The 27,466-nt window shown below is 42.3% G+C and overlaps 2 protein-coding genes across 3 annotated transcripts in view; both read right to left on the reverse strand.

Annotated features, from left to right (window-relative positions):
- LOC127444675 (B-cell receptor CD22-like) overlaps window positions 1–27,466 on the reverse strand; it is a 95,464-nt gene that overhangs the window by 50,437 nt on the left and 17,561 nt on the right. The gene's annotated exons all lie outside the window — the stretch shown is intronic.
- Window positions 14,640–26,570, reverse strand: LOC127444680 (B-cell receptor CD22-like). The gene is made up of 10 exons (XM_051704202.1): window positions 26,548–26,570; window positions 26,035–26,067; window positions 25,262–25,327; window positions 24,804–25,151; window positions 24,457–24,696; window positions 24,120–24,368; window positions 23,404–23,476; window positions 15,740–15,776; window positions 15,367–15,429; window positions 14,640–14,771 (listed from the first exon to the last, which is right to left on the reverse strand). The coding sequence occupies exons 2-10, from the start codon at window positions 26,054–26,056 to the stop codon at window positions 14,733–14,735; spliced, it is 1,137 nt and encodes a 378-aa protein (XP_051560162.1). The 5' UTR covers window positions 26,057–26,067; window positions 26,548–26,570; the 3' UTR covers window positions 14,640–14,732.

A 27,466-nucleotide genomic window follows, 5' to 3' on the forward strand; every position in this document is an offset into this window, starting at 1 on the left:
TCTGTTAAGGGAATTGGGAAATTAGGGCAGTCCTCCAGTTACAGCTACAAGTTTGTTCTCATGGCAGCTGCCGACTCCTTGTGTTTCACATTGTTTGTTTACATACGTATTTGACCAATCATAGGCTGCAGCACTTCCCATTGTCCCTCTTCTGGGGAAGAAGTACCTACCCCAGAGTAGAAGCTAAAAAGTCATTCTAAAGTCCCTCTTAATGGCTAAGAGGAACTATAGTACCACATGTGCAAAAACAACTAAAAGTACTAGTTCCGGGTTAAAGTGCCTAAAACTGGCTTTAGTTCTTGCTGTGGGAGAAAGACCTGTGAAGACTGAATGCATCTGTGCTGAAACTGATAAATCAATCGATTCAAATGAACATTAACACCCTAAAAGGCAGGAAAGTTATTTATAAATGCAGCAAATTAAAAGCCCAAACATACTCTATGCAAGTACGCAAACGCAGACGCACCTTGCTACGCAAGCTCAATTTCACGTGTCGTTGCATTTTGAAATGTGTCAGCACTCAATGCATAACACTACGCAAGTACACGCTGCATTCTCAGCGTTGCTGCAAGGGCGCTAGAGCGGAATTTCTTTTTTTAATCAACAACTGTCATGGCGGACATGGACAGCAATTTGAGTTTAATCTTTTTGAAATAAATAGACGACTTTTTGTCCATTCAAACGAACTTGTTTTTTCTCCGTGTCTCTCCCCATTCCTCAACTATCAACTCATTTACCACATCTGGACTGCATTCGAAAACATAGCAGCTGACTTGCTGCCTAATCAGTTAATGGCTTAACTGACAGCTGTTTTGAATGAATGGAACTCTTAAGGAAACCGGTCTCCGAACATTCTGAAAAGCATCTTATTTTCATCCTGTCTCTGTATACAGCCTCTGAAACAGCATTTTCCTGGTTTCGGACGCAGCAGCGGTTTTGTGGTCATGTCTAATAAAATCTATTGCCCCCTTGTGGTCATAGGTTTGTAACTGCCAGAGCAACGCAACAGCGCACGTAATGTATGTACAACGGGACCACGCGTTGGCCATGGGTTGGCGAAGTGCTCGTGCTCTCGTCTGCATACTTGCGTGAAGTTTGTTTTTCTTTAACATACAACTGTAACCAAAATATTACACACATCTTACCAAATTAGCAACACCATGATAACAACTGCAGCTCCACAAATCACAGTTCCAGTTGATATGTACTATATCATCACACTATCTTCAAATGAGATAAGAGACAGAGCAAAACATCTAAACAGATTTATTAAATTAAGTTTATATAGGGTAATGTAAGTCTATGTAACACTGTAACAATGTAACACTGTCCCTTACGTTTAACAGTGACTTGATCAGCAGTTGATCTCTGAGATCCATGTTGATTCTGAACCACACAGTAGAAGAATCCTCTCTGTAGTGCACTGTAACTCTGTCCAGATCCAACAGCTGAGCTTTCATTCTCATTAAACCAGGTGTAATTCAGAACAGGTGAGTTTGAATCGCTGCTGCAGGTCAGATTCACTGAATCACCCAAAACTATTTCACCAGACACATTCTTTTGGGGGATATAATGATAGATTATTTAAAGTGTACAAGTGAAAACAAAGCTATTAAAACCTCAAAGAATGACTGAATCTATTCTTACATGTGACATTGAGATAAACATGAGGTGATGTGAGATTGTGTCCGTGTACAGCACAGCTATATCTGCCTGCATCCTCTCTTCTGACTGACTGCAGGAGGAGTTTATTGTTTCTCTCAGTTAATGACTGTGTGTTTTTCAACCAGATGAATGTTGCTCTGTCAGTCAGAGTACAGGTGCTTTTACATGTCAGACTGACTGTATCTCCCTCTGTCACGCTCTCAGGAGACTCCACATGAAGATCTGACAACAACAACACTTGACATTTGTATATATTGTGGATGTAGCTTTTTTCCCCAGAATATAATTTATCTTAAATGGAGATCATAAACCCAAATAAAAAACAATCAAGACTTAATTATGAAAAATGTTACCTGTAACATCAAGAGTCACTCCAGAAAAAACAATCTATTTTCCATCAGATTTATCAGTTATGAATCTGAAATAGTACTTGTGTCGCTGTCCTTTTCTGCATATCGGCGCCCCCTTCGGCATATTGCGGTGCCAGTTTGTGGCCTGTTCTGTATAATACAGTGGCCCATTTCAGCTTATCGCAGCCCATTCGGCCCCATTTTGCAGCCAGCCCTTCATGAAAAGTCCCGGTTCTCCCGATGGCCAGTCCGCCCCTGCTATTTTAGCTTTAATGATTTGATGTAAAAATTCTCACATTTTCCCAGATCTTTAGGTCTGTCATACTAAATGAGTAAACTGGCAAAATCACGCTAACTAATTTATCATCGTCGTTACTAAATCTTTATTATAATTGCAGCATTCATATTTTTAAGTTAACAAAGAAATTAAGTAAATAATTACTTAATGCAGAAATTGATACCCATAAAACAATTTTTTTCAGACTTCAGTCAGCCAAAATTCTGTAGACTGGAGCATACTAGTCATGCCAGACTCAACCTGACTGAATACCAGGGTTAAAGAAGTGTGATCCAGCATTTACCTACATCTGTGTGGTCGTTTGTATAGCATTTTCCAATATGTTTCTCTGCCTGCTTTTCGGATATTTTGGTCTGGATGAAGGAACGACACCTTCAGCTCAACCTTGCCAAAACAGAACTCCTTGTGATCCCAGCCAACCCATCTATTGACCACAACCTCACTATTCAACTTGGTTCAACAAATCTAACACCAACCAGAACAACCCAGAACCTGGAAGTCGTGGTAGATGGCCAGCTTAATTTCACCATTCACACCTCATCATCCACCCGGTCTTGCAGATTTGTGCTTATACAACATCAGGAAAATCAGACCTTTCCTGTCTGAATATGCTACACAGCTCCTGGTCCAATCTCTGGTCATTTCAAGACTGGACAATTGAAATGCTCTGTTGGCTGGCCTCCCAGCTAACACAATTAAGCCACTGTAGATGGTCCAGAATCTACTGGCTACCTGTTGCTGCCTGCATCAAATTCAAGGCTTTGACTCTAGCCTTCAGGACAGCCAATGGAACCGCATCCCTCTTACTTCAATTCACTCCTCCAGATCTATGCTCCAACTCGCTCTCTGTGGTCTATGAACGAGTGGCGCCTGATGGTCCCATCACAAAGAGGCTCAAAGTCTATTTCATGATTGTTCACTTTCTCTGCTCCTCTGTGGTGGAATGAACTTCCAACCTCCACACAATCTGCTGATACATCTCAATATTCAAGAACCAGCTAAAAACACATCTGTTCCACGAGCACTTAACCAACCCACACTAATTGCACTTACTATTGCACTTAACTTGCACTTAGTGTATAAAAAATAAAATAAAAAAAACTTCTCTGTCTCTTTCTTCTGCACTAGTGCCTATACTTCTGAGCCACCTTGAGAACTTGGCAGTACAACACTGCATATGTTGTTAAACCTTGTATGACAAATTGCTTGCTATGTGCCTCATTTGTAAGTCGTTTTGGATAAAAGCGTCTGCTAAATAACTAAATGTAAATGATAGTCTAAAAAAGTAACATAATCTACTCAAATACTCTGAAGTGGCCATTCACTTTGTTGTTTGATATGCTGATGCACTCATGTGCCTTTGTCTGCAGCGAAAGCCATTCACACATCTGCCCAAAGTGAGACATGCCTCTAATCATCATTCTTTTGTCTGTATTCTGCCAATTAACACTCTTTTATACACCCATCATTGCAGTATCAGTGCCATCATAAATTACAACAACAGAGTGTAACAGGTGCATATTATGACCACATAAAGTGCATATGTCTTTAAATCATCATCGAGTAGTTAAACAGCTTCTTTTACTGATATCTAGTATGTGCTATTCATAGAATGAGGCATGTAGTCATTTTAATGTCACATTAGACAATACATTGTTGCTCAGCTGTTGCAAACTTCTTTTGGCTCTGAGCGAAGAATGAAGAACTTTAAAGTGATTGTATCAGAGCCTTAAACAGTAATGATATAACATGCAGATTTGCAAGGATAAACTGGCAGAGTGACTATAAATTCACTTTGTGTATAAGGCTGAAACGATTAGTCGATGTTATCGACAATGTCGACAATAAAAAAAAATTGTTGACAAATTTTTGTTGTCGAATAGTTGTTTGATCTCATTTAATGTAAAACGAGATCACATTAAATTCTAATGATGGCATGTGAAAGCAGCACTACAGCTCGCACCTGATTGAGGAGAGGAAGAGGATGCAGCTCACAGTCCAGGTGTACTCCAAACTTTCCAAACAGCATAAGGTGATGTACTGTAGATCGCAAAGTATGAGGGAATTATACTACAAAAGTACAAAATAAGTAAATACAGAAGAAGTGTCTTCCTGACGTGAAATAAAGCAAAGCTGGATCTGACATTCTGCTTGAGCAAAACTTGTCTTTCAGTGCGTCTAAAAATTAAACAGCCCGGTGTTTAATGCATCCTTTATTAAAGTTCAAATAATAAGGAAGCTGTAGCATTTGAAGGATTTCACAAGACCGGGATCTAAGTGCAGCAAACTTTAATGATAAATAAATAAATCAAAATACAAAACAGGATAGACGCTGGAACAGGGCATGATTGGGAAACAAAAACAAACATCTACAAACAAGATAACAACCGGAACATGAACTGGAGAAAAACACATACAACTGACAATGACTGGATAGAAATCAAGGCATTATATACACAGGGATTAAACGAGGTAAATGAAACACAGTTGAGAACAATAGGGAACAGCTGGTAGTGATCAGGGCAGTGAATTATGAGAAATGTAGTGCAAGGGAGACTAGAGACAGATGACAGAGGCAAAACACAGGGCAAAACAACAGTGAATCATGACATAACCCCTCCTAATGGGTGGCTCCTGACGCCCAAGGAAGGGAGGTAAGGGAGGCAGGGCCAAGATGGAGCCGGAGACCAAAGAGGCCAGAGTAGATAAGGCGGAAGGCTGGGAGACCAAGGAGACCAAAGCAGATCAGGTGGATGGCCAGGGGACCCAGGAGACCAGAGCAGATCAGGCGGACGGCCATGAGACCAAGGAGACCAGAGCAGATCAGGCAGATGGCCAGGAGACCAAGGAGACCAGGGCAGATCAGGCGGACGGCCATGAGTCCAGGGAGACCAGAGCAGATCAGTCGGATGACCAGGAGACCCAGAAGACCAGAGTAGATCAGGCTGATGGCCAGGAGTCCCAGAAGACCAGAGCAGATCAGGCAGATGGCCAGGAGACCCAGGAGACCAGAGTAGATCAGGCGGATGGCCAGGAGACCCAGAAGACCAGAGCAAATCAGGCAGACAGCCATGAGACCAAGGAGAGCAAAGCAGATCAGGTGGAAGGCCAGGAGACCAGAGTAGATTAGGCGGACAGCCAGGAGACCCAGAAGGCCAGAGCAGATCAGGCTGATGGCCAGGAGACCCAGGAGACCACGTCAGGGTAGGGACTGGATCAGGAGGCCTGAATGGCGGCCACAGGGCTGAAACAGGGTCAGGAGGACTGGGAGGCAGCCACGGACTAGAGACTGGAGCCGTGGAAGGCAGAGCCGTAGGAGGCTCGAGGGGCAAAGCCGTGGCATGCGGAGCCGTGGGAGTCTTGAGGTGTGAAGCCATGGAAGGCGGAGCTGTAGGAGGCTCGAGGGGCAAAGCCGTGGAAGGCGGAGCCACTGGAGGCTCGAGGGGCGAAGCCGTGGATGGCAGAACCATGGTAGGCTTGAGGGGTGAAGCTGTGGAAGGCGGAGCTGTGGGAGGCTTGAGACTAAGAATCCTGGATGACTGGGAAATTACCTCCGTGGTCGCGAACATGAGCAGAGACTTGGGAATGACCTCTGTGGTTGCGGGCATGGGCAGAGACTTGGGAACGACCTCTGTGGTTGTGAACACTGGCAGAGACTCTGGAAAGATCTCTGTGGTTGTGGGCATGGATAGAGACTCGGGAATGACCTCTATGGTCGTGAACACTGGCAGAGACTTGGGAATGACCTCTGTGGTCGTGGGCACGGGCAGAGACTTGGGAACGACCTCTGTGGTCGTGGGCATGGGCAGAGACTCACGAACAACCTCTATGGTTATGAACACTGGCAGAGACTTGGGAATGACCTCTGTGGTCATGGGCACGGGCAGAGACTTGGAAATGACCTCTGTGGTCGTGGGCATGGACAGAGACTCGGGAATGACCTCTGTGGTCGTGAACATGGACAGAGACTTTGGAACGACCTCTGTGGTCGTGGACACTGGCAGAGACTCAGGAACGACCTCTGTGGTCGTGAACACTGGCAAAGACTCGGGAACAACCTCTGTGGTCATGGGCATGGGCAGAGACTCTGGAACAATCTCTGTGGTCGTGAACACTGGCAGAGACTCGGGAATTACCTCTGTGGTTATGGGCACGGGCAGAGACTCGGAAATGACCTCTGTGGTTGTGGGCATGGACAGAGACTCGGGAATGACCTCTGTGGTCGTGGACACTGGCAGAGACTCGGAAATGACCTCTGTGGTCGTAGGCATGGACAGAGACTCAGGAATGACCTCTGTGGTCGTGAACATGGGCAGAGACTTGGGAACGACCTCTGTGGTCGAGAATATGGGCAGAGACTTGAGAACGACTTCCGTGGTTGTGAGTACAGGCAGAGACTCGGGAACGACCTCTGTGGTCGTGAACACTGGCAGAGACTCGGGAACGACCTCTGTGGTTGTGAACATGGGTAGAGTCTTGGGAACAACCTCTGTGGTCATGAACATGGGCAGAGACTCGGGAATGACCTCGGTGGTCATGAACATGGGCAGAGACTCGGGAATGACCTCCATGATCGTGAACATGGGCAGAGACTTGGGAACGACCTCCGTGGTCGTGAGCATGGGCAGAGACTTGGGAACGACCTCTGTGGTCGTGAGCATGGGCAGAGACTCAGAAACGACCTCTGTGGTCGTGAACACTGGCAGAGACTCGGGAATGACCTCCATGGTCGTGAGCATGGGCAGAGACTCGGGAATGATCTCTGTGGTCGTGAACACTGGCAGAGACTCGGGAACAACCTCTGAGTTTGAGAACACTGGCAGAGACTCAGGAAATGACCTCCGTGGTCTTGAACATGAGCAGAGACTCGGGAACAACCTCTGTGGTCACAGGCATGGGCAGAGACTCGGGAACAACCTCTGTGGTCGTGAACATGGACAGAGATTTGGGAACGACCTCTGTGGTCATGAACACTGGCAGAGACTCGGGAACGACCTCTGTGGTCGTGAACACTGGCAGAGACTCGGGAACGACCTCTGTGGTCATGGGCATGGATAGAGATTCGGGAACGACCTCTAAGGTCGTGAACACTGGCATAGACTCGGGAACGACCTCTGTGGTTGTGGGCAAGGGCAGTGACTCGGGAACGACCTCTGTGGTCGTGGGTATGGGCAGAGATTTAGGAACAACCTCTGTGGTCGTGAACACTGGCAGAGACTCGTATTCCTCCCAAGTGTAGTCTCCTGTCTCTAAATAAGTCTCGGAATAAGCAAATTCCGTGTATCTGACAAAGGTACTAAAAAGATGTGAGTATTCCCTGATGGTTAAGTTCACTCAGCTCAACTGGATAAAGCTGCTAGATCCATTTCGGTTCGATCAGTTGTTCTGTAACGTTTGAAGGATTTCGCAAGAGCGGGATCTAAATGCAGCAAACTTTAATGATAAATAAATAAATAAAAATACAAAACACGATAAACGCTGGAACAGGGCAAGACTGGGAAACAAAAACAAACATCTACAAACAAGATAACAACCAGAACATGAACTGGAGAAAAACACATAACAACTGACAACTACTGGGTAGAAATCAGGGCATTATATACACAGGGGTTAAACGAGGTAAATGAAACACAGGTGAGAACAATAGGGAACAGCTGGCAGTGATCAGGGCATTGAATTATGGGAAATGTAGTGCAAGGGAGACTAGAGACAGATGACAGAGGCAAAACACAGGGAATAACAACAGTGAATCATGACAGAAGCGGGTTGTGTAAATAAGCACAAACTCCGAAACTGGCATTTCTCTGTGCGGTCAGCCACATATATGAGTCGTGTTAAAACCAGAGCGAGAGATTATCAAACTTCTACCGGCTGGTAAACCCTCTCACGCGGAGACATTCGTCCCTCTTGCCCACTTGCTGCAGTTCGATTGTAACATGATGGCTCACGACGCAGTGAATCATAATATACTGTGTGTCATGGTGTGTATCTTATCGTGAAAATAATCTGTGACACGCAGCTCTGCTAAGAAGAGAGAGTTTGTTTTTTTGTGAGTTAATGATGGATTGAAGTGAACAAAAAGGTGAGAGAGTGTAGTCTTAGCCCAATATACAATGCAAAAAAAAAAAAAAAAAAATACTTTTTTGGTTTGTTTTCCAATATAAATATCTAAAACTCTTAAGTACATTTACTTTAGGAGCTATACTGCAGAAGTAAAACATTTTAGATAATGTTGAATATAATATTTAATATATTTTTAATATTTTAAAATATCAAAAAAATCCTTAAAACAAGATACATTTACCTGAAAAGTAACATATAAGGTATTTAGAATTGCTTTCAAAGAAAATATACTGAATACAAGTATATTTTGTTGGTAACACTTTACATGAAGGGTACATGAATAATCATGAATTAATACTTACTTAAGCATTAATTAATAATGAGTTAAGGCATGGCCTAATCAAGAGCTAACCTTAACTACAACTGGAGTCATATGGATATGGATTCATGTATGAATAACGGCCACCTTAATTACATGTTAGTACATGTTTGATAGTTAATGCATTAATTAACATTTGATAGTAAACTCCCAAAATGTTACATCAAATGTTTGTTACATTGCATGCTAAATCAAACAGGCTTTATCAGAAAGAATATGTAGTACTTCAACCATGAATTAAACATGCATTATTTCATATTTAATAATTGTACTAACTTTTGATTTCTGTAGTTTCGCCACAAACAAAAATATATGCAGGATTATTCTGCCATAATTAATTACATATACATTTTGTCTTGACTGCACTGGCAGAAATATGAACAATTAAAAAAAAAATACACATATATTCAAGATACATTCTCTAAAGGCAAGTCTAAATATCTTATATGTTTCTATCATATCTTACATGATTTTAGATATTATAAATGGAAAACAAGACAAAACATTTGATAACAATAGGAATTTTTTGCAGTGAATATTTTAATGAATTAAATTTAATAAAAATCCAAGTATTTTTTTCCCTTGTAATTCAGTGAATGTAATTTAAAGATATTTTTAAAAGATGATTTTGTCCTCTTTATTGTTGTATTTATATTTAACTCAACCTTTTAAGTCGAGCACAAGATGAATAGTCGGTTAAAAGCCAATGATTAATCGTAGCGATAATCGACGAATAGTTGAATAATCATTCTACTAATCGTTAGATAAGTTGATTATAAAAATAATTGTTAACTGCAGCCCTATTTGTGTACTGAATTAATGCAATGTGGCACAAGCAACCAACACAGTTCTGATGATTGAAAATTCTAGCAATTTTCTGGGCTCAAGTGGTGAAAAGGTGGAATTGCAAGGGAGTTGAAAGTGACTGTGCAATTTGCATAATTTCCACCTTTTATTGAGGTTTTATAGAAAACCTGTGCAAAATACTTTCTCTTCATTATGTGCAAATTTAGCTAACTTAAGTTCTTACCACAGGCATGCTGTGAACAGGTTTTATCAGAGCTGCTGTCATGTGTATTTTGTTGATTCATGTCTTTTATTTTGAAATGTTTAGTTCCTGTTTCCCTTGTCATGTGATTCCTGTTTTCCCTCCATGTTCATGTGTCATGTTTTCATTGGTTTATTGTTTAATTAGCTTGTTATGAGTTCTGTCTGTTCATTGGTTTATGTTCTCCCATGTCTTGTATTTAAGCCCTCATGTTTGCATTGTCTAGTTGTCAAGTATTGAATGTAACTTTGTAGTCAAGTCAAGCCATAGTCAAGTCCATGTTCATGTTTTATGTTTCAGGTTTGTAGTTAGGGTTACTGGTTATCACATTTGTAAATAAACTGCACTTGGGTTCTTCATCTTCACGTCATCGTCTTCATCATCATCATTGCCAGCAGCCAGCACACGTTACAGAATACTTGACCGAACTATGAACCCAGCAGTTCAACTCATACGGCTACGTCTGGGGAACCATCCCCTGGAAGAGTACATAGAGGACTTTTGGGCTCTGGCCAGAAAGGTGGATTTTAATGTGGTCGCCCTCAAGGATATTTTTAGGGTGGGGTTATGTGAGCCGATCTCCTCCTTGATGCCTGGTGGTCACAGTTCTCTCAGCCTGGCTCAATATATCGACCTCGCCCTACAGATCATTGGTTCCACGTTCACTGTGGGGGATGCGGATGCCGAGCCAGAGTTCCACGACATGGCCGCCGCAGAGTTCCACGACATGGCCGCCGCAGAGTTCCACGACATGGCCGCCGCAGAGTTCCACGACATGGCCGCCGCAGAGCCAGAGTTCCACGACATGGCTGCCAAACCAGAGTTCCTAGTCATGGTTGCTGAGCTAGCGCCATCTTTTGCCCCGAATCATCAGCCTGCTCCATGCCATGTCACAACTACACCTCAGCCTGCTCCATGCCACGTCACAGCAATGCCTCAGCCTGCTCCATGCCACGTCACAGCAATGCCTCAACTTGCTCCATGCCACTTCACAGCCACACCTGAGCAGTTGGACCTGGAGATGGTTCCCACCCTTATACCCACCCTTGCTTCTCCTGAGCAGGCAAGGGGAACTTTCGGCTCTCCGACCCCGCCTGGACCCTCCGAGCCCTGGACTTCGCCTTGGCCTGTCGGTCCCTTGGCATTGCCTCAGCTCGGCATTCCCTCGGCTCCACTGTGGTCCTTCAGCCTGTAGGCTTTGCCAGGGTCCCTTGTCCCTCCGGCTCCTCCTTGGTCTGTCGGTCACCTGGCTCCGCTTTGGCAATCCGATCCTCTGGCTGCGCCTCGTCCCTCCGATCTGTCAGCTCCACCGGGGACCTCCTTCCCTATGGCTCCACCTTGGTCCTCAGTCCCACCAGCTCCACCTCAGTCCTCCAATCCCCCAGCTCCACCTTACTCCTCCGAGCCTCCAGCACCGCCTTGGTCCTTCCTGCCATCGGCTCCACCCTGGCCCTTCGAGTCTTCCGCTACTCTCTAGGCACCAAGTTCATGGCTCCGCCCCATGAGCCTCTCATGGCTCCGCCTTCCATGGCTCCGCCCCTCGAGACTCTCATGGCTCCACCCCCCACGGACTTTGCCCTGGTCACTCGTCCCACGCCTCCCCCCCAGCTCCCTACAGAACTTTGAATTTATGTCATGTTTTACGTGTTTTGTTTATGTGTTGGGGTGTCAGGAGCCGCCCCTTAGTGGGGGGGATATGTCATGTGTATTTTGTTGATTCATGTATTTTATTTTGAAATGTTTAGTTCCTGTTTCCCTTGTCATGTGATTCCTGTTTTCCCTCCATGTTCATGTGTCATGTTTTCATTGGTTTATTGTTTAATTAGCTTGTTATGAGTTCTGTATGTTCATTGGTTTATGTTCTCCCATGTCTTGTATTTAAGCCCTCATGTTTGCATTGTCTGGTTGTCAAGTATTGAATGTAACTTTGCAGTCAAGTCAAGCCATAGTCAAGTCCATGTTCATGTTTTATGTTTCACATTTGTAGTTAGGGTTATTGTTTATCACGTTTGTAAATAAACTGCACTTGGGTTCTTCATCTTCACGTCATTGTCTTCATCATCATCATTGCCAGCACACGTTACAGCTGCATTACAAACTGAATTATGGTCACCCATTAGATAAATTCCCAATTATATTTATTAACACAAATGCAAGTATCACTACTTTCTGTTCTTGATCATTTCATCAGCGGTGAGAGAGGAGCGAAGAAAACTTTGTCCCAGTCCACAAAATCTAGTGGTAAGAATATTTAAACTTTCTCAGATTTTCTAGAATATAGCTCATAATAGATTTAAGTTTGATTGTTTCTAGCTACAGTCCTTCATGTCACCAAAACTACAGAATGTGTACAAAATCCTGCTCTTGTGGTTAACACTTTGCATTATGGTGAGGTGTTGTTTATGCAGACCTTTTTTATGAGGTTTTGACCCTTCATTTGGTGCAAGCAGATTTTCAGACATAATATCATTTAACATCATACAATTACATTTAAATTGTGGGTAACTTTTCAAATATGTCAGTCCATTGTGGTGATCCTCACTGGATTATACTAAATTGTCAAATATAAACTGATAATCAAATTAACCCAATAAAAACTACTTTTGAAAGAAACTCACAGTATATCAATGTTCAATTCTGAGAGACACTTTTTTTCTGAGAGACAAATTTTTGAGAAAAGATTTTCAGTTTCACTGACAATGGTTTAAATGATAACGTATGATCGATACAGTATTCCTGTTCAAGATTCCATATCCAATTATTTCCTCTATATTTAGTTAGTGAGCTTGTTCTCAAACATTACACCTCTATCTCTTTTCTCTCTATTATTTGTATTTTCCACTCTCTGTGTTCAATTCCTTTGTAGTAAAAACTTTTGAAACTTTGACACTGCAGAGATGACTGTGTGATCATATGACCCTTATCAGAGATGAAGAGACACTGAAAGGTAACTTCACACCCAGGAGAAAGAGGAAATCAATCTTTTAAAAGTCAGAGATGAACAGAGATCACGTTCTCTCACAGATGTGAATACTGTTTTTTGTTCACATAGAGCAGACAGCACTGAACCAAACAACATTGTGAAACAGGACGTTAGCAAGTTATAAAAAGCTGTTTACCTTCATTAATCTAGCAGCTCTGAATGCAGCTCATTTGTGGAACAAAGTGACTAAGTTTCATGATATGATAATGTGACGGTGCGGTGGTGCATGTGCAGAAGGGCTGATAATATATTGCTCAACCTTTCTCATGTAGATTGTGGTTCATCTACAAGATATTCTTGTGTGACCAGTTGAAATAACTGTTTGAGGATGAACTACCTTTGACATCACAGTCACTATTCACTTTCATAGTATGGAAAAAAAAAATCAATGAAAGTCAATGATGACTGAGGCTAATGTTCTGGCTAACATCTCCCATTGTGTTCCACAAAAGAAAGAAAGTAAAACGGGTTTGAAACAACATAAGAGTGATTAAATGATGACAGAATTGTCATTTTTGAGCGAAATATTCCTTTAATGTGTTCAAAATATGGGTAACATATTTTTAAGACAGAAAATAAAAGCAAATGTGTTAAACAATATTAAACTTAATGGAATGTTCATTTAAAAGAATTTTAAAATGCAGAGAAATATCACAAACCGATAGACAAAAGCACTAAATGTTTCTGGACTGATATAATTATGGAACTCTGGTGTTGGTGCTACTTTAAATAATTTCATTAATGCTCACAGAAACAAAATAACAAAATGACAATTCCAAATCAAAACACCTCAACACAATGTCATGTCAATCTTCCAGAGCTTCTCCCTGGAAATCAGCCACAGACTGGATGGTGAATAATAATAATAATAATAAAAACTGTTACATAAATTTAACAGTAAAGCTAATATATATATATATATATATATATATATATATATATATATATATATATATATATATATATATATATGAGAGAGACAGATAGATAGATAGATAGATAGATAGATAGACCACCTGCCTAATATTGTGTAGGTCCCCCTCTTGCTGCCAAAACAGTGCCAACCCACATCTCAGAATAGCATTGAGAGATGATATACTTCTCACCACAATTGTACAGAGTGGTTATCTGAGTTACCGTAGACTTTATCAGTTCGAATCAGTCTGGCCATTCTCTGTTGACCTCTCTCATCAACAAGGCATTTCCATCCGCAGAACTGCCGCTCACTGGATGCTTTTTGCTTTTGATTTTTGCACTATTCAGAGTAAATTCTAGAGACTGTTGTGCGTGAAAATCCCAGGAGATCAGCAGTTACAGAAATACTCAAACCAGCCCATCTGGCACCAACAGTCATCCATGTGATTATCTAATCATCCAATCATGTGGCAGCAGTGCAGTGCATAAAGTCATGCAGATACGGATCAGGAGCTTCAGTTAATGTTCAAATCAACCATCAGAATGGGCAAAAAAAAATTGATCTCAGTGATTTGGACCGTGGCATGATTGTTGGTGCCAGACGGGCTAGTTTGAGTATTTCTGTAAATCCTGGGATTTTCACGCACAACAGTCTCTAGAATTTACTCCGAACGGTGCCAGAAACAAAACAAAAAAACATCCAGTGAATGGCAGTTCTGTGGACGGAAATGCCTTGTTAATGAGAGAGGCCAACAGAGAATGGCCAGACTGGTTCGAACTGATGAAGTCTGTGGTAACTCGGATAACCACTCTGTACAATTGTAGTGAGCAGAATATCATCTCAGAATGCTATTCTGAGATGCGGGTTGGTGCTGTTTTGGCGGCACGAAGGGGGCCTACACAATATTAGGCAGGTGGTTTTAATGTTGTGGCTGATCGGTGTATAAAATTTTTGTCATAGTAATAGAATCATTCCCAGGGTTTACATGGAATTTCATGCATTTTGGTTTAACTTTCAGCTGAATAATCACCTATATATTCTGATATATATCCTCATCAGGGTCAGCATTCTAGAAGAAAAGAAAAAGAGCAACTTAATTAAGTAATAATTGAATTGGAAATTTAAGTGGGTCCTTGTAATAAAAATTAAGTTCTATTTTAGACACTAGAATCTAATCAGTTCAAGAGACTATGTAACTGAAAACTGGACTTAAACATGCCAAAATTTGACGAATTAGAATGTTGTGTGCATCTACTTACCACCAGAGGTCACTTCAATCACAAATTTACCTGTTCAGAATTTCTTATCAAGACTACAAAGCTCTGTTTTTATGACCCTCTGCTGAATTGTATTGTATGTGTCTTTTGGGTGACTCACAACATCATGGCTAGTATAAACTGTAGTTGTCAGAGACATAATTTGCATGCATGCAAATGCTGATTATAGTTTTATTATGAACACAGAACAATGACTTTTTTCTCACAAAAGTAAGCCATTTTTGCAGCACTACAATAACACACAGATAGTGTGAGCAGGCCCATTCTGAGCACTAGGCTATATGTATTCATGTATACTTTACTGGAAGTGTACATCATTGCTTCACCACTGCAATCCAGGCTCCCTAATTTTTTATGGGTGATGAAAGCTGGGACTTCGACACCTACCTCGTACACTGAATCATTCAGTTCAACATCACAGGTTTTATGACAGGGGCTGGGATGATCAATCTTTATTGTGAAAGATAAAAAAATAAAGAGAAATGTAAATTAAAATGTGTGTTTTATTATTGAGGTTAGCATTCTTAATGGAATGCTTCCAATTCATCAAGTTAAGCATTTTCAACAGCATTTGTGGCATAATGTCTATTACTGAAGTAGTATAGCACATACGCAAGCATACGGCATATCCCCACTTAAATTTTCTTAGGATTTTAAGTATGCCTACCTAAAAAAGAAATGTAACTAAGACCAACAGAACGACAAGCTGGCTTCAGAACCGTAAATTTTATATAACGTGGAGGTATTTTTGTCATCTCACCTGAGACTCTGGTGTATCATTTCTCTTTTTCATCCACCTGATTCTCCATAAAAACAAACATATTGTTAATGAATATATCATACTGTATAACAGTGTGGAAATTTAAAGGGACAGTTCACCCAAAATTGAAAATTCTCTCATTATTTACTCACCCTCATTATATCCCAAGTGTGTATGACTTTATTTCTTCATCAGGAAACATTTGAAGAAAAATAGAATAATATCATGGCTCTGTAGGTCCTTAAAATGCAAGTGAATGGATATTTCTGTTTTGAAGCTCCAAAAATCACAGACAGACAGCAGCACCAGCTGTAAAATGAATGTCTTTTAAAGCGATACGATCACTTTTGGTGCGAAAAAATATCAATATTGAATTACTTTTTAACTATAAATCATCACTTCCGGTAAGCTTCACGAGAGGGTGGAGTTCAAGCAGTCTCTCGTGTGACGTATTCGCGTTGCCATGATACAGAGGTAATCTCACGTTCTCTCATGTTCTTTTTCGCACCAAAAGCGATCGTGTCCCTTTAGAAGACATTAATTTAACAGCTAGTGTCGTATAGATGACGTTTATGCTGACTGACTGTGATTTTTGGAGCTTCAAACAAGAAATCTCCATTCACTTGCATTTTAAGGACCTACAGAGCCATGATATTATTCTATTTTTCTTCAAATGTGTTCCCTGTCAAAAGCTACACTTAATGCTGTGCTTGATTAAGTGCTTATGGGAACGTCTTTAGAAGTGACCAGCTGTGAATATGTGTGCAACACATCAATGAAATTGACTAGAACCTTTATAGCCTCTGTTGGTGACATCATTAGAATGCGCCAGTACCAGGGGCTATAAATAGATGTGCCACAGGTGCATCATCAGGTCTTTTGTCTTCAGACCACTCTGTGTTGTGTTTGTGCTTCTCAGCTTCTCAGCTCTCTATTTTTCTTCTGATAGGAGTTAGATTTGTCAGGCAGTGTGCAGAAAACTTTCTCTTTCTCTGTCATTCAAGTGTGGAAAAGACAAAAGAAAGAAAAATGAGTGATCAACAAAGCAAACGGTGTATGTTTCCATGCTTATGTCCTATGGCTGAATTGGACACACACCAGTTTTGTTTTGTTTGTTTGGGGGAAGAGCATGCTGTTCTTGCGTTGGAGCGAGGCGAGTGTGAGCATTGTGAGCTGTTCACAGTGAAGACGCTGCGCGCTTGTCTCGTTTAATTCCAAGAGCCAGCACCCACCATTCCATTGTGGGGCTCGCGTATGGATCTGGCTGAGGAGCGAGAGATGATCCAGTTTGTCCCTCGCGTGATCTTGAAGTGCACCCCGGCGCCTCTTCGGTTCATGAGGGGGACAATGAATCTCTTGGGTCTGTGGACTTTGAGTTGCCTACCTCTGAACGTTCCTCATGTGATGACAAAGCAGTTGAAGAATTACTCGAGGTGGTTACTCGTGCGGTGGCCAGATTACAGCTAGACTGGCCACGCGAACAAGAGACCCCCAAATGATCGAAACTAGAAGACAGATTTCTGTCTGGAGGCCAGGGGAAGGGAACACAAAATCAGTCTCTCCCCTTATTTGAAGAACTCCATGATGAGTTAACTCGTTCATGGGGGAAACCTTATACTTCCCGTATATTTGTGCCTTCGACGTCGACATATTCAACTATCTTGGGTGTTAAGGCATGGTAGATGCCACAGGTAGAAGAGACGTTCGCGGGCTATCTCTCGCCTGGTTCGACATCATCATTAAAAAGACCAACTCTCCCCACAAAGCCATGTAGAACCGCTTATCAAGTAGCTGGTCAGGCTGGTGCTGCGCTACACACCATGGTGGTGTTACATGGCCTGTTTGGCGATTCAGTGAATACAGTCATCACCAGGTTTCGGGAGGTGAAAAAACACGAGGAAGCCTTTGTGCAATTCCTTCCTTGCCGCACTCAGGGGGAAGGGCTGCCAGCACACCCAGCCTCACCCCGGTCCTTCTAGAAGGGAGGCTCAAAAACAAAGTGTGGCGAGTCACTCTCCTCCTTGTAAAGATTAGGGACCGGCTTGTCGCCCTCAGCAGCGTCCAAAGCAAGACCTCAGGACCATTATTTCCAAAAAGAAGAAGTCCTGACGGTCTTGCGCCCAGCATTGTGGGGGTAGCCCCCCTCGAGACGGGGCATGAAAAACATCTACCCGCTCCTTCCCGACACCCCCACAAAACCTCTCCATCCCCACTGCCTCTGGTGGTTCGGGGGCAGCGGTTTCGAGCTAAATGTTGAGTGTTCCGATGCTTCCTGTTGTCGCCCAGGACACAGAACATCTAACATCCCCTCAACGGGAAGTATCAAAATTGGTATCCATTTCAGAGAACCTGGCAGTGTGGAAGCTACTGCCAGGTATTTCTAGGTGGGCCCTAAAGACAGTAGAAAAGGGCTACAGAATTTAATTTGTTCGCCATCCTCCGCGTTTCAACGGCGTGGTCCCCACTAACGTGAAACCAGAACAAGCACATTTACTGTCACAAGAGCTGCAATCTCTTCTGGTCAAAAGGGCCATAGAACATGTTCCCCTTCCAGAGAGAGAGTCAGGTTACTACAGCAGATACTTCCTGGTTCCCAAGAAGGATGGGGGATTGCGTCCATTTTTAGATCTTCGAGGCTTTACTGCTCAGTCAAGGCACTCAAGTTCAAGATGCTAACTGTCAAGATGATCGTGTCACAAATTCAACTTCGTGATTGGTTAGTCATGATCGATCTCATGGATGCATACTTTCATATAGAAATACTGCCACAACACAGGAAGTTCCTAAGGTTTGCTTTCGTGGGCGAAGCTTACCAATATCGGGTTCTTCCATTCGGCCTAGCCTTATCACCTCACACATACACAAAGTGCATGGATGCAGCACTGGCTCCATTGCGACTCCAGGGCATCCGCATTTTGAATTACATAGACGACTGGCTGATATTAGCACAATTGCAAGAACTGGCATTACAGCACAGAAGTGTCGTCTTAGCTCATCTAGTTTCTCTGGGGTTGAGACTCGACAACGACAAGAAAAACGTTCTTTCTCCTGCCCAGAGAACAACATATTTAGGGATCATATGGAATTCGATCACAATGCGGGCACAGCTGTCTCCCACTCGAATCGAGACCATTCAGAATACCCTGAGCAAAGTCAGGCTAGGCAAAGATCGTACTGTTCTTCAGTATCAACGAATGTTAGGTCTCATGGCATCTGCATCCTCTGTGATCCCTATGGGCCTTTTGCATATGAGACCGTTTCAGTTGTGGCTCAAAGCCAGGGGATTTCATCCAAGGGCAATCCCCGAAGGCAGATAAGGGTTATGTGCCACGGGCTACGTACCCTCTCTGTGGTTCAGACCCCGGTTCCTCGACTTGGGTCCCACTCTAGGTGCGTCTTGCCATCACAGATTGCTAAAGACAGACGCCTCCCTGTCAGGCTGGGGAGCGGTCTTAAGTGGTCGTCCAGCTCAAGGGGAATGGGAGGGTCATCAGCTCGATTGGTCTCGAGTTGATGGCTGTATTTCTGACCCTGAAGTACTACCTCCAGCATCGGAGAAGCTGCCATGTCCTGGTGCGGGTGGACAACACAGTGGCAGTCTCTTATATGAATCACCAAGAAGGTCTGCGGTTGCGCCAAACAAACAGACTAGCATGGCAGATTTTTCTTTGGGCCCAGGGCAAGCTCCTGTCACTCAAAGCAGTATATATCCCTGGATGCCTGAATATGGGAGCGGATTTACTGTCCAGACAGAAAATACCGACGGGAGAATGGAAACTCCACCCCGAGGTAGTGAAACAAATCTGGTTAAGATTTTACGAAGCAGAGGTGGACCTCTTCGCCTCCCAACAGACAGCGCAATGTCCCCTCTACTCCTCTTTGAGCCACCCAGCACCCCTGGGTCTGGACGCGATGGCGCATACATGGCCCAAAATGTGCCTGTATGTGTTTCCTCCAATTTCTCTGCTCCCGGGAGATCTAGCCAGAGTTCGTCAACAAGGATCTTGCCTCTTACTGATAGCGCCACGTTGGCCGAACAGAGTATGATTATAAGATAAGAGAGTTAATATCTCTCCTCGACGGCTCGCCTTGGCGATACCGGAGAGGAGGGACCTTCTGTCTCAAGCGCAGGGGACAATATTTCATCCCCGGCCCGAGCTGTGGAACCTTCATGTTTGGCCCCTGAAGGGTACCAACTGAGGGACACTGGGTTTTCACCTGAAGTTATTGAGACTTATACCAATAAATGGGGTGTCTTTGAAAGGTGGTGCACTGCACATAATGCAGATCCAGTTAATTGCCAGATTGCTTCAGTTCTGGACTTCCTGCAGGAGAAATTATCAGTAGGCACATGCCCCGCCACTCTCAGGGTTTATGTGGCCTCTCTGTCGGCTTGCCACGCCTTGATTGACGGGGTGCCACTGGGGAAACATCCTTTGCTCACTCGCTTCGTCCGTGGGGCCATGCGACTGAGGCCTCCCGTTAGAACCAGGATCCCTTCATGGGACTTAGCTATAGTCCTTGAGGGTCTGGTTGAGACCCCCTTTGAACCTCTAGAGTCGGTGTCTGACAAGCTCCTGACTCTAAAGATGGCTTTTCTTATGGCTATCATTTCTTTAAAAAGAATTGGGGATTTGCAGGCTCTGTCTGTCTTGCCATCCTGCTTAGACTTTGCCCCAGGAATGGCAAAAGTGATATTGCATCCTCATCCTGACTACCTGCCTACAGGTGCATCTCAATAAATTAGAATGTCGTGGAAAAGTTCATTTATTTCAGTAATTCAACTCAAATTGTGAAACTCGTGTATTAAATAAATTCAGTGCACACAGACTGAAGTAGTTTAAGTCTTTGGTTCTTTTAATTGTGATGATTTTGGCTCACATTTAACAAAAACCCACCAATTCACTATCTCAAAAAATTTGAATATGGTGACATGCCAATCAGCTAATCAACTCAAAACACCTGCAAAGGTTTCCTGAGCCTTCAAAATGGTCTCTCAGTTTGGTTCACTAGGCTACAAAATCAAGGGAAGACTGCTGATCTGACAGTTGTCCAGAAGACAATCATTGACACCCTTCACAAGGAGGGTAAACCACAAACATTCATTGCCAAAGAAGCTGGCTGTTCACAGAGTGCTGTATCCAAGCATGTTAACAGAAAGTTGAGTGGAAGGAAAAGTGTGGAAGAAAAAGATGCACAACCAACCGAGAGAACCGCAGCCTTATGATTGTCCAGCAAAATCGATTCAAGAATTTGGGTGAACTTCACAAGGAATGGACTGAGGCTGGGGTCAAGGCATCAAGGGCCACCACACACAGACACTACAGTTGTCGTATTCCTCTTGTTAAGCCACTCCTGAACCACAGACAACGTCAGAGGCGTCTTACCTGGGCTAAGGAGAAGAAGAACTGGACTGTTGCCCAGTGTTCCAAAGTCCTCTTTTCAGATGAGAGCAAGTTTTGTATTTCATTTGGAAACCAAGGTCCTAGAGTCTGGAGGAAGGGTGGAGAAGCTCATAGCCCAAGTTGCTTGAAGTCCAGTGTTAAGTTTCCACAGTCTGTGATGATTTGGGGTGCAATGTCATCTGCTGGTGTTGGTCCATTGTGTTTTTTGAAAAGCAAAGTCACTGCACCCGTTTACCAAGAAATTTTGGAGCACTTCATGCTTCCTTCTGCTGACCAGCTTTTTAAAGATGCTGATTTCATTTTCCAGCAGGATCTGGCACCTGCCCACACTGCCAAAAGCACCAAAAGTTGGTTAAATGACCATGGTGTTGGTGTGCTTGACTGGCCAGCAAACTCACCAGACCTGAACCCCATAGAGAATCTATGGGGTATTGTCAAGAGGAATATGAGAAACAAGAGACCAAAAAATGCAGATGAGCTGAAGGCCACTGTCAAAGAAACCTGGGCTTCCATACCACCTCAGCAGTGCCACAAACTGATCACCTCCATGCCACGCCGAATTGAGGCAGTAATTAAAGCAAAAGGAGCCCCTACCAAGTGTTGAGTACATATACAGTAAATGAACATACTTTCCAGAAGGCCAACAATTCACTAAAACTGTTTTTTTTATTGGTCTTATGATGTATTCTAATTTTTTGAGATAGTGAATTGGTGGGTTTTTGTTAAATGTGAGCCAAAATCATCACAATTAAATGAACCAAAGACTTAAACTACTTCAGTCTGTGTGCATTGAATTTATTTAATACACGAGTTTCACAATTTGAGTTGAATTACTGAAATAAATGAACTTTTCCACGACATTCTAATTTATTGAGATGCACCTGTAAGGTTCGACCGTACATCCGTTCACTTTTGAGGCCTTCTGTCCTCTGCCGTTCACAACGCCAGATCAGGAGAGACTTCACAGACTGTGTCCAGTCTGTACTCTTCAGGCCTATGTCCACCGTACTAGCTGGTGGCGTAAGTCAGGGAACTATTCATTTGTCATGGGGGCCATAACAGGGGGGCGGCCGCCACAAAACAGACAATGTCACATTGGGTGAGGGATGCTATTGCCCTTGCCTATAAGGCGCGCGGTTAAGCTTCGCCAGTAGGCATAAGGCTCATTCTACCAGGGGGGTCGCATCTTCTAAAGCTTTGGTGGGGGGTGCCCCTCTGCAGCATGTTTGTAATGCGGCAGGCTGGTCCTCTCCGCACACATTCATGAGATTTTATAGTTTGGATGTTCATGCCACTCCTTGAGTCAACATCACAAGCTCATGTCTGAGACCTTTCGCGTTCTTGTGAGCACACACTACACAACAGTAAGGTGTCCAGACACCCACAGTGCGGCGGCGTGGGAATTCTCGTTCCCATAACTGCTTAATCAAGCTCAGCATTAAGTGTAGCTTTTGACAGGGAATGTCTCGGGTTACTTGACTGTAACCCTTGTTCCCTGAAAATGCGGAACGAGATGCTACGCTTCATTGCTGCACTGAGGATGTCCCAGGACTGCTCTTCAGACAAATATACCTGATGATGCACCTGTGGCACATCTATTTATAGCCCCTGGTACTGGCGCATTCTGATGATGTCACCAACAGAGGCTATAAAGGTTCTAGTTAATTTCATTGACGTGTTGCACACATATTCACAGCTGGTCACTTCTAAAGACGTTCCCATAAGCGCTTAATCAAGCGCAGCATCTCGTTCCGCTTTTTCAGGGAACAAGGGTTACAGTCAAGTAACCCGAGACGTTCTGGTGAAGAAAGAAAGTCATACACACCTGGGATATCATGAGGGTGAATAAATAATGAGAGAATTTTCATTTTTGGGTGAACTATCCTTTTAACATTTAGAAATATATGCTGTTAAAGACCCCATGAAATGACTTGACAAGTGCTGTTTTCTTGCCCGTGTTGAGTATTTCCTATTTAAACAGAAAGTTGGGATATATTGAAGGGCTTGTCCAAGTTTTTTTTTATTTATTTTTTTATTCCACATATTTTAACCAAATTACGTCTAATTACTTACTACTCTGTTTGATAAATGTCATCTTATTTGTAAATGTCTCACGCGTTTTCATTAAATGTTAAATGATAGGACATTTCCATAAATAAAGCCAAAAGATCTTTGTGAAATACAGGCAGAACATGTACAGCTCAATATTTTATGAATGTAGCACAAAAACATTGCAAGCAAATACCACACATATCTTACCAAATTAGCATTGCAATGACAACAACTGCAGCTCCACACGTCACAGCTCCCAAAAATATGTATAGTGCATTTCCTTCAAAAGAACATGGGGGGAAAAAACAAACAAACAGATGAATTTCATTGACTTTAAGCAGAGTAATGCAGGTTAATTTGACAGCATCTGGGGCTGAGGCCAAACCGCAAGGGCTGGGGTGTTGGTTGTCCCAGTTGGTTGTAAACAGTTTTTACATTTTGCTTCTAAAATAACAAATCAAAAGCATTTTGAGATCACAACTGAGGTCCTGTATCTATCCAGATCCTGTTCTTTATTAACAAACAATATGTTGGTGGATTTAGCATAACACATGGGAAGTGCCCTGTCTCTAGGTAAAGGTAAGAGTAAAGATTAACAATTTAAGAAAGAAAATGTGACACTTAAAACAGAACTGGTACTAGGATGTGATCTTTGGGAGGACATTTTGAGGACATTTTAGAAAGTCAATGCAAAGAAAACAAACATACGGGATTGAAACTGACAGCGAGTGACCTGCTATCCAGTTGATTGGGCCACTGCTCAGTTTGCTCCACTTCGTGTATTTGGCTTCCCGTAACTAACATCCCATAACTGGAGTTCTGCCTAAGTCGGGCAGCTCAATAATATGGACATACGAAGATACTGAATGATAGGCTGAAAACAGCTAAAATTGCCCCAGCAACGCCCATGACACCACCCCTACCTTTAACAGTGACTTGTACAGCAGCTGATCTCTGAGATCCATGTTGATTCTGAGCTACACAGTAGAAGAATCCACTCTGTAGTGCACTGTAACTCTGTCCAGATCCAACAGCTGAGCTTTCATTCTCCTTAAACCAGGTGTAGTTCAGAACAGGTGGGTTTGAATCACTGCTGCAGGTCAGAGTCACTGAATCACCCAAAACTATTTCACCAGATGGACTCACCACAACAAACGTCTCCTTTGGGGAATCTAATGGTAGATTATTTCCAGTGTATCAGTGACAACAAGATCAATCAAAGCTAATAAACTCTCACAGCATAAATGGCTCTATACTTACATGTGACATTGAGATAAACATGAGGTGATGTGAGTTTGTGTCCGTGTACAGCACAGCTATATCTGCCTGCATCCTCTCTTCTGACTGACTGCAGGAGGAGTTTATTGTTTCTCTCAGTTAATGACTGTGTGTTTTTCAACCAGATGAATGTTGCTCTGTCAGTCAGATTACAGGTGCTTTTACATGTCAGACTGACTGTATCTCCCTCTGTCACGCTCTCAGGAGACTCCACATGAAGATCTGACAACAATACAACATACTGATACTCCAGGTGCCATAGAGATACAATTCAACACAGAATAAGATCATATAAAAATGCAAAGGATAATGGACATAATGAACATTACTTGTGATATCAAGAGTCACTCCAGGTTTACCAATCCATCTTCCATCGGGTTTATCAGTAATGAATCTGAAATAGTACTCGTGTGAATCCTTCTGTGTCACATCATTCAGTCTGATGGTGCAGATCTGCCGTTTATCTCCCAGATACTGAATCCTCTGACTGTATTCAGGGTCATTAAACAGATCTGGAAACTCTACACCCTTTTCGATAAATTTGGTCCAGAACACTTTCTTGATCTTATATCCAGGAGGGTATTTATAAGTGCAGGACATTATCACTGATGAGCCCTTTAGTGCACAGATGTTTGAAGAGCTATAACTCACACCCCAATCATCAGCACTACAAACCCCTGAAACACAAAAATCACAATGGATACATTAACAGCAGCTTCTGAAGTGTGAAGACCTCTTTAATAGTTTGCAGTTGTTTTAAAGTGGTGCTGTACCATCACTAGCTCACCCTGAATCATGAGCAGAAAAATCAGAGGAAGAGGAGCCATTCTGACTGACATCACCATAGCAACACCTACAACAAATGTGTATTTTTCAGCATTGATGATTTGATAGAGATTTTTACGTTTTCCCAAAATCATGTTAAATATACAACAAATCATACTTAAGATATTATCACCACTATCATCATAACAGCAATCATAACCAAAGAAATCATAGATCAATTTATAAAGAACCAAAATTAAATATAAAGAACTGAAACCTGGGAAACACAGGTAGGATTAAACTTTCAGGGAAATAACATACTAACATCTGATAAGTTCTATTAGTGACTATAAATAAACTTGAATAAAGAGTAAATGCGATGAAGAGCTCATTGATGAACTCTGCTGGTAAACATGTGGAATTGCAGGGATTTGACTTCGCCAATAGTCTGTTTTATTCCTTATTTTTTCATCAAATGTAAACTGTGAACTTGGTTTGACCGACTTCAGTATTCAAGTTCATTCTTTGAAAATTCAATCCAAAAAAAAAAAAAAAAAAAAAAAAAAAAAAAAGTGACTTGAAATGTGGAAAATAATCAAGAGTTTTGTCTGAGGCTTTTAGCAAGTACTGATATCCCTGAGCACACCTAGTCTGCTTTGTTGGGTTTACGTATGCCAGTCGGTCATTACTACATTTGGACGGAAAGAAATTTATTGGAAAGTCTACACTATTTCTTTGTTGTTGTCTGAGTCTGACACATTTTTTATTGAGCCTAATATAATAAATGAATTGTACCTGGATGCCAATCCTTCCTCATTTACCTATGAGCTGAATGGAAAGGTAAACACTATTAAAGTGAGATGAAACTGCGATAATCAATAAATACATTTTAAAGGGAAAAGAACAAACACACACTAAGATTTCAGGATTTTGTCCATTTTAAACATATCAAAACAAAACTTTATGACATAAAAGGTAAATATTTAAGATTCCGACCCCTTGCATTTAAAGTGTAAATGCATTTTAAGTGTCTTTATCTGTCAATAAACTTCCAATATTTATTAACTTATTCAGTTTGTGATGCAGGTCTGACAGAAAACTTTATCATTGTCCATAGCAAACTAGTGATGAGATTACTTTTACTTTCTAGAAGATTGATCATCATAGAATTACTGTAAGCTGTGAAACACACACAGCACAGTTTGAGGAATGTCTTATTGTGGATTTTTCTGGAAGCACAAACTCATTTCACCAAGCCATGAACTGAACAGGTTATTATAAAATAAAATAAGTAAATCGTGCTCTTACCTTTCACCATCATTCAAAGCAAATGGCAACCCTACCAATGTCGAAGTTGGCAGCTGCATCGGGGTTTTCAGCCTCTGAACCGTTGTGGTTAATACTTTCTATTTTAAAAATAGGTGTTCTGTATGCTGAACATTTGTTTGAGATAAATTTTTACTCTTCTTTTGCTGCTAAGAAGTAGACATTCACTGAATGTCATACACAAATGAAAGTTAAATTGAGGGTAATTTACAAAATGTCAATCCAGTGTGCTTGTCCTTAATGGAGAAAAACATGAACTGATAATGAAATAAACCCTTAATAAATACTTTTGAAAGAGTCAAGAGCTTGTTCTGAAACATGTCACTTCTCTTTTATCTCTTTCTATTATTTGTATTTTCCACTTTCAATTCCTATGTAGTGAAAAGCCTTTTGAAAATTTGACAGTTTGGTGATGACTGTGTGATCTTGTGACCCTCATAGAGATGCCGAGTGGTGACATCACACCCAGGAGGAAGAGGGCATTAGACTTTTAAAAAGCAGAGATGCATTTGGACTTAAATATATGGCCATGGATTGGCCCCCACACCTTAGTAGAGGTGCAATGTTTAAAAATTCCTCCTCACTAGAAAGGCATTTTCCTCAACCAAAAACGGAGAATTTCGAAAAATTTCTCCATTACCCCATACTTTGGAAACAATGACATTAGGAAACTGAAAATTGATGTTGGGGACCACTTGATGTGGGCTTCGCAGTGGGAGTCTTGTAGTTGGAATTGTTTGGTGCCGTCCAGGGCATTGGGCCGGTGAATGATTGGGCCCACACCCATAGCAAGTGGGTCTAGTTCTCACAGCAAATATTTCCGCCCTATGGAGAACCCTTTCCAAAGTATCTCCCACAGATATCTACATGTCCTTCCACACCTATTTGTGGTCCTTTTGTG

The sequence above is a fragment of the Myxocyprinus asiaticus genome, chromosome 8, assembly GCF_019703515.2.
Source record: "Myxocyprinus asiaticus isolate MX2 ecotype Aquarium Trade chromosome 8, UBuf_Myxa_2, whole genome shotgun sequence".
Lineage (NCBI taxonomy): Eukaryota > Metazoa > Chordata > Actinopteri > Cypriniformes > Catostomidae > Myxocyprinus > Myxocyprinus asiaticus.